This window comes from Tiliqua scincoides, chromosome 2, assembly GCF_035046505.1.
Source record: "Tiliqua scincoides isolate rTilSci1 chromosome 2, rTilSci1.hap2, whole genome shotgun sequence".
Lineage (NCBI taxonomy): Eukaryota > Metazoa > Chordata > Lepidosauria > Squamata > Scincidae > Tiliqua > Tiliqua scincoides.
Window position 1 is genome coordinate 773820 of NC_089822.1, and position 13416 is coordinate 787235.

Here is a 13416-nt window from a genome sequence, read left to right on the forward strand (position 1 = left end):
CTGCCCACTAGCTTCCTGCCAGCCTGTGGGTGCCCGAGTGCACACTGGGTGGTAAGCAGGGAGAGACCCAAAGATGCCAGAAACCAGCATGTAAAGGAGCCACTCTCCCTGCTCTGCCCTGCCCTTTGGCTTGCCAGCAAGACCCTGATGCCTGTGCCCATCAAGTGGCAGTGAGACGGGACGGCAGAGACACTGGCACCTGTGTGCCTCCCACCCTCTGCCTGGCAACCCTCTTATGGCAGTGGCTTGAGGTGGATGGCAGGGCTATTGGGTCGGGCAGCAAGGATGTAGATGGCGCTCTCCTTCAGGAAGGTTGGCCAGTCAGTCGTTCGGCTGTGGAGATAGAGAGAGACAGCTGGTCAGCAAGATGGGTCTCCCACCCTGGGTTCAGGCGCCAGGGAAGGTGGCAGCACATGATGAGGAAGACGAATGAAAGCTGAACTGGATGTGCAGCAGCCCAAGGAGCTGGCTTCCTCCCAGGGTGGACAACCAAGAGGCCCCCTGGCTGTGTTGTCAGACGGGACAGTGGACAAATCGAGCACCATTCACACAATATCACTGGCTGCAAGAACGTGTTTCCTGGCCCTGCACTCCTATTTTCATCCAAAGCTCTGAATGGAGCCCACTAGTACAAGTTCAGAGCTTGGGGCTCATGCAGGCAGGTGGGGCGGGGCAGGTGGGGCGGGGCGGGGCAGGGCAGGGCAGGGCAGGGGGCAGCTGCAGATGCCACCCCACGTCTGTCGCCACCCCCCTCCATCAGGTCCAAGAACGGTCAGCTTCACGCAGGAGTAAACACAAAGCTGATCGTTCCCCTACTCAGCAGGCTCCAAGCACACTGTGCTGAAACCTGGTTGCACTGCAAGTCCAGCACTGCTGGGTTTCAACGCAGAGCACCATGAGCACAGTTTGGGGTTTTCTGGATTGCATTTCTCAGCCCTTCGAGTATGTCAAGGAGACAAGCAGAGTCCTTCCCCCCACTTTTGTCCTCACAGTCCCACTGCAGAGATGGTGACTCACCCAGGTCTCTCAGGGAGCGTTGGGTGGGTCTTCCAAGGCCTAGTCCAACCCTGAACCCTACCCTACTCCAGCTTTGGAACCTGGTTGACCACCTCCCTTATGCTCTGCCTCCCCCTTTCCTTGCCAATGTGTTTTGCAAACCTCCCTGGGCTCCTGGCAGCTGATGCTTTCCAGGTGCCACCTGACCCTTCCTCATGCCAGTCTGATTCCCCCATCTACCCCTGCTTGGTGCTTGCAAAGCGGCAAGTTGCCTGTCTGGGCAGCTCCTCTTCCACACACCTGGCATCAGCTTTGCTGTCCATCACCTCCTGCCATTTACTGGGTGAGAATTTTAGCTCAAGCAGCACTCTGGGAGGAGGAACACTCCTCCCAGCTCCTCTGCCAATCTGCTCCAGCCATGAATGACAATCCTGATGAAGGAGACTAGCGGCGGCGGCAGCAGACAGATGGCAGCAGGAAGAGAGTGGTGGCACGGCTCCCACTTCCCTTGGAGCCCACCGTGGCCACGGTCGCTTCACATGGCACCCCCTCCCAGCTCAAACAGGGCCGTGCTTTACAGTCTCGCCCACCCACCACGCACCAGCTGAACGGGTGTCGTCCCCCCGCCTGGGAAGATGCTTCTGGGCTCTCATTGCTAACCGTTGCCACGGAAACACAGGATCTTAGTTCCTAACAAGGCTGAGCTCATTGCAAGTGTTGACACATCCACCCAATATTTCAAAGTGACATTATGACTGTGGAAACTGAGGCAGGATGGAGGGGAAGAAGCTACGTCCTCACAACCAGATGCCACAGGCCGCTCTGGCAATGTGTGGAGTAGGTGATCTGGAGGGTTGGACCCCTCCTGCCACACGATCCCCACGAGATAGCTCTGTGCAGAAGACTTTTTCTCACTGCAGGAGGGAAGACCCAGGACTGACTGCCTCTCCACACACAAAACCAATGACAAGGCCCTTCCTGCCTAGGGGAAGACTGGCACACCCAGCAGAACGGGCCTTTCTATTCAGTGCATCATTTACTTGTCACATTTTTATCTAGGCCAGCGAGGCTCCCATTGCTGCCTGAGGTGTTAGATTTCTACATGCAGTCTGGGTTTCATTTTTTGTGTTTTTTTATGCAGGCGAAAAATCTGGCCGGCCACCTGCCACCTGGAGGAGACCAGTCTCCAGGGGACCACGTCGCCTGATTAGCCTGGACTTGCAGACTCGCTCCCACAGTCCAGGCCACTCCAAGGGGTCACTCCCCTGCTCACCTTGGCTCCTCCGACTCCGTGCTCAAGAGCGCCTTCTCTTGGCTTTGGCTGCTAGTGCTGCTGGCTGGACTACTTTCCGACATGGGACCCACGTGGCTGATGCTGCAAGGGAATAATGGACACCCTCAGGGTGAGATCCCTCCAGAGCCACGGAAAAAGCCTGGCAAGCTGCTCACCAGCAGCCACCTGAGAACCGCACCCCAACACCTCTGCAAGCCATAAGAACAGCCCCACTGGATCAGGCCGTAGGCCCATCTAGTCCAGCTTCCTGTATCTCACAGTGGCCCACCAGATGCCCCAGGGAGCACACCAGATAACAAGAGACCTGCAAGTCTTCCTGGGAATTGTAGTTAAGAGCATAAGAACAGCCCCACTGGATCAGGCCATAGGCCCATCTAGTCCAGCTTCCTGTATCTCACAGCAGCCCACCAAATGCCCCAGGGAGCACACGGATAACAAGAGACCTGCAAGGCATTCTGGGAATTGTAGTTAAGAACATAAGAGCAGCCCCACTGGATCAGGCCATAGGCCCATCTAGTCCAGCTTCCTGTATCTCACAGTGGCCCACCAAATGCCCCAGGGAGCACCCCAGATAACAAGAGACCTCATCCTGGTGCCCTCCCTTGCATCTGGCCTTCTGAAATAGCCCAATTCTAAAATCAGGAGGTTGCGCATACACATCATGGCTTGTACCCTGTAATGGATTTTTCCTCCAGAAACTTGTCCAATCCCCTTTTAAAGGCGTCTAGGCCAGATGCCAGCACCACATCCTGCGGCAAGGAGTTCCACAGACCAACCACACGCTGAGTAAAGAAATATTTTCTTTTGTCTGTCCTAACCCGCCCAACACTCAATTTTAGTGGATGTCCCCTGGTTCTGGTATTATGTGAGAGTGTAAAGAGCATCTCCCTATCCACTCTGTCCATCCCCTGCATAATTTTGTATGTCTCAATCATGTCCCCCCTCAGGCGCCTCTTTTCTAGGCTGAAGAGGCCCAAACGCCGTAGCCTTTCCTCATAAGGAAGGTGCCCCAGCCCCGTAATCATCTAGTCCCTCTCTTTTGCACCTTTTCCATTTCCACTATGTCTTTTTTGAGATGCGGCGACCAGAACTGGACACAATACTCCAGGTGTGGCCTTACCATCAATTTCTACAACGGCATTATAATATTAGTCCTTTTTTTCTCAATACCTTTTCTAATGATCCCAAGCATAGAATTGGCCTTCATTACTCCTGCCACACATTGAGTCGACACTTTCATTGACCTGTCCACCACCACCCCAAAATCTCTCTCCTGTCACAGACAGTTCAGAACCCATCAGACTATATGTGAACTTTTGATTTTTTGCCCCAATGTGCATGACTTTACACTTACTGACATTGAAGCGCATCTGCCATTTTGCTGCCCATTCTGCCATGCAAGGCGGCGCTTCACAGGCTGCCTGGGGTGTGGACATGGCGGGTCTTTCCTCCAAAGGAAAGAAACTGCTTGGAAAGGTTGGAGTGAGATCATGCAGAAGGACTGAAGCTCCATAGAAGGCTTCAGGATTTCTCCAGAGCACCAGCAAGGGTGCGAGCCTCGGCCACACACACTCACAAAGACGCTCCTGGGGGGGCCCAGCCAACCAGTCGGCTGCCTGCCTGCCTGGGGCGCTGGTGGCATTGTCACCTGACACTGCAGGAGGGCGTCTCCTTGTGCCGCTTGTGGAACCAGGTGTGCTGAGCACGCCGACACTCGGCCTCCCCGATGAGCCCATCCCTGTGCGGGTCCAGGGCCAGGAATGCGCCTCGCGCCCTCTCTCTCTCCTTGACTGTCAGCAGGCGGAGCAGCGAGTTCTGTGGATGGAAGGCAGGGCAGCCTGCTGAGTTTCCTGGAGCCAAGAGGGCTTGTTGAGGGCAGGGGCAGGGAAAGAGCTTTCTGAGCAGAGACTCGCCCCCCACTCCAGCCAGGACGCCTTCCAGGCCTTGGCAGGTGCTGCCCTCAGACTCTGGAATCCAGCCTGAGCAAAGGACTGCCCCCTGCCCTGCCCCAAGCACCTCCTGGCACGTGTCCCTCACAGCAGTACCTGCGTGCGTGTCCGCTGCAGCAGCAGGAGGGACTCGTGAGAGAGGAAGTCCCCCCAGTCCACGTGGCCTCTCTTCTCAGGGTCCAGGGCCGAGAACTGCAGGTTGTTGCGCTCCGCCTGCTCCTTGCTCCCAGAACGCTCTTCCTCCTGCTCGCTCACCAGGCGCTTATAGCTCAGGAAGTCCTCCAGGCTCAGTGGGTGCTCTGTGGAGCCAACACTTGGGCAACAGCCAGGCACAGGCTATGCTGGCTTTGCCTGCTCTACCAGGGCCGACTCCAAGACTGTGCTTGACACTGTGGCATACCAAGGGCAGCGGGCAGCCTACCCCAGGAGTCAAATGTGCCACTGAGCAGATTGCAGACCTTGCCTCCAAGTTGAGGCCAGGCCTATCTTTCAGTGGCCAGTAGCCCTGGTCTCCACTGGGGGGTCTCAAGGCAGAGGCCAGCTCTACCTGTCCCACTGACTTGACACTGCCACCCACGACCTCAAGACCCTCAGTAGGTCAGTCTCCACCACTGAAGACCAGAAAAATCCAGCTCCACCTCCACTCCACGCCGCTCCTCACTATTATGATCCCACCTTCCTTTGTGGAAGGGACACAGGTTTTTATAGGGCCATCTGACCCCCTGGGGTTAAAGGAAAGACTCTTGAGGACTATTAATGCATTCTTCAGTGGGGGCCGGGGTCACAGCCACTGTGACCTTCCATCCAAATCTGCCAAGAGTCTGCACACATCTGTTACCTTCCTGGGCTAGGTGGATGCCTGCAAAGGGGGGAGGGGAAGAGGGAGGCTCAGGGCCAGCTGGCAGAGTCCCAGTCCTGTACTGGGATGAGCATGGAAGTGCAGGAGAGGCTTACCAGGGGTGACCTTGCATCTCTGGAAGGTGTCTGCCAGACTGCTCATTTCTTCTTCTGTGAGGAGCAGGTTGAGGTTGTCCTGGAAGGAGAAAGGCAAAGCATGGGATTCGTGACTCGCTGCCAAGCAGGCCTTTCTCACCTCCCGATTCAGCTTCCAAAATAAAATTATGCCACTCAAATACCTTTGCAGAGAGGTACAAGCGCACCACCGTTTTCCCAGTGCCATTTGAAACAAAGTCTTAAGAAGTTCAGGTTTAAAATGAACAAGAGATGATAGCATTTCTCACTAGGGTCTCTTGCCCCAGAACAAGTTGCTATGGCTGTTTGCGGCATCGTCCATCTTGTTCACAAGCTTTCCCACCCCCAGCCTCCTGCCTGCCACTGCCCAGTGTGGGTTCCGAGCCTCGCCTGGGAAAACGCTCATCATTCATGTGTTGCAGGGCAGGGCAACCTCTCAAGTGCCCATCTCTGGGGGAAGAATGTGACTGGTCCAGCAGCCTGTTTGCAGTCTGGCCAGGCAGGCACCCGGCAGCAGGGCAGGAAGGCCACAGCCCTCCTCAACTCCCGGCATGCGGTGGCGGCTGCTGCTGAGCATGGAGGCACCATTTAGCAAGCAAGGTTCACAGTGATGAGGAGATCTGCTGCCCTTGCCCAAGTGGTCCCAACCTGCTCCTGGAAAGGCGAGGCTGGGCTCCCTTCCCATTCCTCAAGAGCAGCAATTTTTAACCGTTGTGCCATATCGGTGTGCCCCCAAATGGTCCTCAGGGGTGTCATGGGAGTTTGGGGTCCCACCCAGCTGAAACCTGCCACTGCTGGCCACCAGGCTCCCCACAGATTACTAGTGTGAGTTGCTTCCTTTTGCCCAACACTTATAGAGCTACTTCTGTGTGGGCATTCTATGACCTTCCTAGTAAAAGACCATGTGTAGGTTTTGACCTGTGTGGCTTCTTTGACTCACTAAGAGCCCAATCCTGAACAGTGTGTGCTGTAAGGCACGTTTGCGAGCTTCACCGCTGGGCGAGTGTCCATGCTAGCCCAGCGTGGTCACCTAGCCTCTGCTGCTCGGTGGTTGCATGGACCGCCAAGCTGCAGCAGTTAGCGGGCATGGGGGAGTAGGCGGGGAGGAGGCAATCTGGGGAGGGAGGAGGCAGGTGGAAGGCAGAAGGAGAGAGAGGAGGTGTGATGGGGAGGTGGGAAGTGGGCGGGCGGAAGGCGTGCTGGGAGGAGGGAGCAGGCGGGCTCGGTGGAGTGGATCCTGTCCGTTTGTGTGGGACTTGGTGCCCTACACGAACGCTTTTACCTTACCGCCAACATTTTGGTTGGCGGTAACTTGAGTAGCCCTGTTATGGGGCTACTTCCTTTACCCCAGAGAAGGGGATGAAAGTCCCTTCTCCCGAGGTGCCGCCTGCGGTAGCCCGTGGCGTGCAGGATCCGGCAGCAGCCGTTTTCTGTGCCACCAAAGCTGGGTGCTGCGGGAACTCAGGATTGGGTTGCAAGTTATTTCCAAGCCTGAATGAAGCCCCAAGTGGCTCAGCACCACCAGGCTTCCTGCCTAAACAGGGAGGAGGGGCTTTGCAATATACACAACCAAAGGCAGAAGCGCATGAGCGGCAGCCAAGCGGACCAGCTGAAAACCAAAAAGAGGCTGGGTTTTGGTTCTCTGAAGCAGTCAGTTATACTGGGAGGCTGAACAGAAATCTTGCCAATTTAATTCTACAAGGCTTGTCTCTGCCAAGTAAAAACACTGCAAAGTATTTCCCGTCACTTGAAGTATCTTCTTGGACTGGGCGAGAGAGCCGTTTGTGTGAAGTGTGTGCAAGAGGGCAGAATTACCTGCTGCAGAAGGTGGGCTGGCAGAAATCAGAAAGAGTAGAGGACTCTGCAGCACAGTGATTAAAATGCTGTGAACTTTAGACACAATCTTATTACTTGTTCTTGAAATGATAAAATGCAGTGTATATCCTTAAACTGGGGGTGTGGCTTGGCAATGTTAGCGTCTTGTCAGTGTGCTGTGAGATGACGAAGGTTGAAACATTGCTTCTCTAGGGGGTGCATCTCTTTGATGGACAGACAGACAGACCTGGCCAGGGGCCAAACCAACAGAGCCCCAGCCTGCCCACAAGGGCCCCTCTCCCCTCCCCCAGGCACTGTGGCACTTGCGCCTTACGCAATAGTAGCAGCTCCAGCCAGCCTCAGTGTGGGCTGCCTCTAGGGCCCTGGCGGCTTCATCGCGAGGCAGAAACCCCATGCGGCGCAGGCAGCCATCGTGGTAGACCCGTGTACACACACGGCAGGGAAAGAGGCTCTCTGCTGTCCACACCTCACACACTTCGCACATCTCATCAGTGGTCACCTGGAGGAGGAGGAAGGGCCATCAGTGGTAGCAGCAGGCACTGCAAGATCAGGCTCTGCCTTCCCAGCCTCCCCCCCGTGTCTTATCCCTGGTGGAGGCGAGCAAGCTGGAACAGGTCCCAGTAGAGCTTCCTGCCCTGCTCAGCCACACCTATGCAATGACTGCCCCTTTAGGACAGCAGAGGTGGAACAAAAATGGAGCTGGTGCGACTCAGCTCCCCATCAGGACTTTCCACGTTGAATCCCACCTCTGCCGCAAGATTGCCAGGAGCAAACCACTCCTTCTGCACCTACACTCACAAGATGGGGGAGGGGAGCTGACCCATACATCTTACAAAGCTGGGGCCATGACTTGCCGCCAGACAGTGTTGCAGACAAGGACCACACTTTTTCATGCAGTGGAGAAATGTGGAACTGGCTGCCACAAGATGTAGGAGTGGTCAATGGCTCAGATGGGAGGTGCGCTTTGTGGGAGGCCTGTGGGCTTCAGGCCCCACTTATAGGCTTCCCATGGTCACCTCTTTGGTCACTGTGGTAAACAGGATACTGGACTGAATGCACATGGGTGATGGAGAGAAGACAGAATTGCTCCTCTCCTATTTTGTTTCTGTCATCTCATGCAAACAAGCCTGTGTCTGACCTAGTGAGATGAGAACAAAGGAGGGAGTGAGGAAGCTGCAGCCCAAGACAGGTAAGGACATGATTCAGGATCATTTTGCCGCTCTGAACGACTAAAGGTCTTTGGGGCTGAACAAGCAGCGTCTGAGGATGCTCAAAGGCCTGGTGGATGTTAACTTGGAGACTAGAGTTTTCAGAGCTCCTGGAGAACTGGGAAAAGATCAGGGGGCTGGAGTCGAGGGAATATGAATCCTGCCTTCAAGAAAGGGAAACACGGGTTTGGTTTATATTCAAAGTATTCAGGTTACACAGAGTTCCTGCAGCTTGTTGAAAAGGAGGAGGGGGTTGGAAGTGAACGTGGGGGGTGAGTGGGACGTTTGGGTGTTGGTGGTCACTTACTGGATTCTAACCATTCATGGTGGACTATAGTCTATCAGTGGTTATTAACCATGATGGCTACACTGAACCTCCAGGTGCAAAAGCAGTATGTCACTGAGTGCTACGTGGAGGGACGGGGCAACAGTGGGGGAAGGCACCAAGTTCCGTCCCTTGCTTGTGGGGAAATGTTATTTTCTGGTCACTATTATTATTATTACTCATTTCATGTCATGACTATTACTGAAAATAATTTTGTCATACATGAAGGGAGTGAAGCATTTATGGGTTCCCAGGTGTCAAATGACGTAGCTGTGCCTCTGGGCCCCAAAGAGAATAATGGGATCTTCCTGCCAGTGTTGGCAGTGAGGAGGAGGTCCTGCAAAACCAGAGGCCCTGGCAGCCCCTGTGGTCTTCCCTGTTCGGAGGGCCCTCCACCTTCTCCCCCTTTGCCTGGTGCCGCCACAGTGCCTACCTGCTCCCGCTGCTCCAGGCTGATCTCAATGGGTTCATTGCTGGGCTGCCCCCGCGTGGGACGGACAAAGGCTGGGGGGGTGAAGCAGCTGGCCCGGTCAAACTCTTCGGGCTCCACCCCTCGCCCATCACGCAGTCTCTCCCAGGCTGCCCGCCGGGCACTGGGGTCCTCCTGCTGTGAGGAGCCTGCCGAGGACACTCCATCTGTGGCTTCCTCCTCTTTGAGTTCCTGCACTGCATCCTCCAAGGTCCCCCGCCGGCTGGTGGCTCCTTCTGACTTGTGCTTAGCAGCAGGGCGCTCACGCAGCCCGTCCTTGAAGGCTGACACTGCCAGGCTGACCTTCTGCACTTGCTCCACCGTTTGCCGCTTGGACAGCAACACCCCCATGATGCTGCGGGGAGAGGAGAGATTGCCAATCTCAGACCTTTCCACGTGTTTTTGCATCCAATTCCTGCATGCACTTGTGGTCGCCCCGCTTCCTGAGAGCTTTCATGGTGCCTGGGCCCATCTACCCAACCTTTGGGCTTCCCAGTCTTGACCAGGATGCCAGTGATGGGCTGCATCCAGGTTTGTGCTGGGCATGCCAGGACACAATGGAAGGCAGGAGCAAGTAACATCCACACCTGATGAAGCCTAAACAGTCATTTGCAATGGCACTCTCCCCTCCTTATCAGTACATTTGCTATTAGGATTTTCACTTAGACAAGCTGTGCACAGTAAGACCCTCCCTCTTTATCTATGCCAGTATTTTCAATATAATGTGTGGGAAGGAGGGGGAAAGAGCACGTTCCTTGTGACAGCAAGGTCTGCCTCCCATTTTACCCAACGGACAGACATTCCCTCTGCACTGAGCTATGGCAACAGAGAAAGGGACAAATTTGCCTTGTGTGTCCAGGAAGGAGTTCCAGGAGGTCAGAGAGAATTCTGGATTTCTCGCCAGGGTGGTACAGAAGTCCAGAAAGGCCCCCCTTTTTGGGTGTGCTCCCGGCCTCCTTTGCGGGGGACGCACTGCTTGATGGATAGCACATTGACATTAATGTAGCATTGACATTAATGTCACAGGGGTATTCGTTATTCAGATTTTTGCTGTAAGGGCCATTTTCAGGAACAAATCAGGTACGGATAATGAGGGAATAGTGTGCCCAGCTCAAGCCATGCTACAGCCTCGCTTACGCCCACTCATTCCCTCCACAACACCATTTCCTCACTGAATTCACAGTTATAAAGCGTGGCTGAGATTTCAGTGAAGCTGCCCCATCTTTTCCAACCCTCCTGGCTGATTTGTTAATATCAGGGTCAAGCAACAAGACTGGTCAAACCCTTCATTTAGCTCAAGGCTAAACAAGATGGGACACGGGGTCCTCTGGTACCTCTTTAGCCCCCCCACCCGGGCCTCTGAGAGGAATTTTATCAGGGGGTACAAAGTTTCTTTTGGGTCCCTTCCCAAAGCTGGAGTGGGTGAAACAGAGTGGGGGGTGGCAGTGGGGGTGCGTAGAATGAGGGCAAAACAGGCAGAGGGAAAGTGGTAACAGTTGGATAGTCTTTGGAGCCCAGGTTTACCAGTCTTCCCAATGCAGAGCTCAGGTCTACCTGCCTGCCTGGCTTTGGCAGCTAGATACAGTAATACAGAAAACCAAACACACTCCCAAGTATCTCTAAAATCTTTCAAATATAGAAAATCATTGCAGGAAATGCGGATCATTACACTGAGGCTCACACTAGAGAGGAAAGTGTCCTGTGCACACAAAAACCGACTTCTGCTGCAGCTGTGCTGCTGAGCTCCTATCCACTCCTTCATGGTAAGCAGTTCCACTAGTGAAAGAGCGACTGTAGCAGGTCAGTTTCCTCGACACTGTTAAGGAGTGTGTGCATTCCTGGGCCTGGTGTGTTTAGCTTATGGCAGTAGTTGCTGCCATGTACCCACGATAAAGCCCATATCAGCTGCTTATCCTTGCTTTAAACACCACTACCATCTTTTCCCAAGCCCTCCTAATTTCCCCAGCCAGTTCTTTCCTGTCTTTCCGCTTCCTCCACTGCCCCGTTTCAAAACTTTCTTCAAGCGCCTCCTTTCTCTGCTGACAACTGGCTACAGACCCCATTGCCTGATCAAGGCATTCAACGCAAAGCTGATCCTCTTCCCCAAGGCATAACAATGCTTCTCACTCACTATTGTCGCTACTTCTCTCTCCTTCTAAAACACCACCAAGGCAGCTCATGTTGTATCAAATAACAAAGAAAAATAATACTCTTAAGCACAGCCACCAAGATCAATTGGTTTAAAACAGCAGCAGTAATAGATTCTCTCCTGAACAATACTCTGGGGCAATGTTCTTCAACTTTGGGGTTGTGGCCCCAATGGTGTTGCAAAGTTTCTGTTGTGGGGTTTGGCAACCTACAGGAATGAAAAAGGTTGAAGATCACTGCACTAGAGCACCACTGGGTAAAGGGGGTAGCGACTGGTGCACCCCTTCAGGTACCATGAAATTGGGTCCTGCCCAGGTTCTTACCAATTCTGCTAAAATAGCTTTCATTAGTGCCAGGCTTCATGATAAACTTTTCTACTAATAAAAATATTTGTTTACAGTGGAAATTGCTGGGAGGGTGTAATGGAAGTGGGTGGCAATGAGGATGGCACTGGGCAGATAGGGGCCCTGAAAGGGGCAGGATCAATGGTGGGTCCGCAGTCTCCTAGTGTATTTATTTACTGGGGTCATGGCACAAAAAAGGTTGAAGACCTTGAGGTACAAGTTGCCTCTCCAGGTGTCTCCCACGTTCGGCTTTCCCAGAGCCCACCCTACCGGCTGCACTGCATTCGGGTGTGGTGGAGTTGGTCTCCTGTTGCCAGGGAAACCCAGAATCCCACCCCCAGATCTGGCAGCATCTGTAAGGTGCTCTGGGGAATTCTGCTATAAAACAGCTTTTGCTGCTGGACTAAGAGCAGATCAGGAAGGAGCCAGGGGGACCTCACTTGGCAGGTCAAACTCTTCGGGCTCCACCCCTCGCAGGTCCAGGGACTCCTGTGCAGGTCCAGGGAGTGACAACCCCAAAGGCGTGCATGCTCTCTCTCTCATATTCACCAGCCACAGATCAGGCACCATGTAGAGCAGTGATTTTCAACCCTTTTCGTCTCATGGCACACTGATAAGGCACTAAAATTAACAAGGCACACCATCAGTGTTCTGATAACTGACAAGGCACACTGTGTTGTTGGTGGACTGCTCACATCCCCATTGGCCCTACTAACAAATGACCCTCTCCTAAACTCTTGCAGCACACCTGCAGACCATTCACGGTACACCAGTGTGCCACGGCACAGGGGTTGAAAATGGCGGATGTAGAGGGATGCAGAGAAGGGCCTCAAGAAGCTCTTGGGAAGAGGCTTTTCTGCATGGAGACCCCAGATATCCCACACTCTTTGTCTGGACCTATTCCTGTGTAGATGCCCCCAGCCTGTCCAACAGGGCTTGACAGCCTGGCCCTGGTTTGCCTGCTGAACTTCCTGTGCTGGCTCTAGTCCTTGAACTGAAATTGCTCCCTGCTGGTACAGAATCAGATCTACCTGGTTGACACTTCCTTAATGTGCAGCAGTTGAAATGCTGCGCTGGCTTGGCCCAGAATCTACCCGGAGACCTCAGGTGGAGTTGGAGAAAGTTGGAGTGCAAACTCCACCACACCTGTTAGTGCATAAGAACATAAGAGCCCTGCTGGATCAGGCCAAAGGCCCGTCTAGTCCAGCTTCCTGTATCTCACAGTGGCCCACCAAAGGCCCCAGGGAGCACACAAGGTAACAGGCACAGCCTGCGTCCCGGTGCCCTCCCCTGCATCTGGCAATGAGAGGCAGCCTGCCTCTAAAACCAAGAGCTTGCACATACCATGGGCGTGCCTGCGTAGCTGCACATGTACACTCCCCCATTCCTGCATTTTTGTTTAGGTGAGGTGCACTTCACCACATCATGTTCCCGCCTCCCTTTGCATCCACAACACTGCAGTCATGCTTCAATCAACCCTCATGCAACACAAATGCACATGAAGCATTCCTCAGACACACACTTGAACCACTTGAAGCCATCCCTTTAAATCATCCTGGTCCTGTCTGCAGTCATGCAGTTCACTTGCACAAGCTGCCTCTCCAGGCGTCTCCCACACTCGGCTTTCCCAGAGCCCACCCTACTGGCTGCACTGCATTCGGGTGTGGTGGAGTTGGTCTGTTGCCAGGGAAACCCAGAATCCCACCCCCAGGATCTGGCAGCATCTGTAAGGTGAACAATTTGTGACAGGCACTCGCTCTGCCCAGAAGTTTCATTAGGAGGTCTGTGTTGCTAGAGAAGGACCTCTGTTGCGGTCTGCCTCCATTTCCCCACCCAGTTGCAGGTGCAGCTGGAGAATCACTGGCTTGTTCCTAA

General features: G+C 54.0%; 1 protein-coding gene across 1 annotated transcript; it reads right to left on the bottom strand.

Annotated features, from left to right (window-relative positions):
- Nucleotides 1-233: 233 nt before the first annotated feature.
- On the bottom strand, nt 234-9400 carry PHF24 (PHD finger protein 24). Its single transcript, XM_066617600.1, has 7 exons — nt 9014-9400; nt 7361-7546; nt 5194-5272; nt 4336-4538; nt 3939-4105; nt 2270-2371; nt 234-333 (listed from the first exon to the last, which is right to left on the bottom strand). The coding sequence occupies exons 1-7, from the start codon at nt 9398-9400 to the stop codon at nt 234-236; spliced, it is 1224 nt and encodes a 407-aa protein (XP_066473697.1).
- Nucleotides 9401-13416: the final 4016 nt, after the last annotated feature.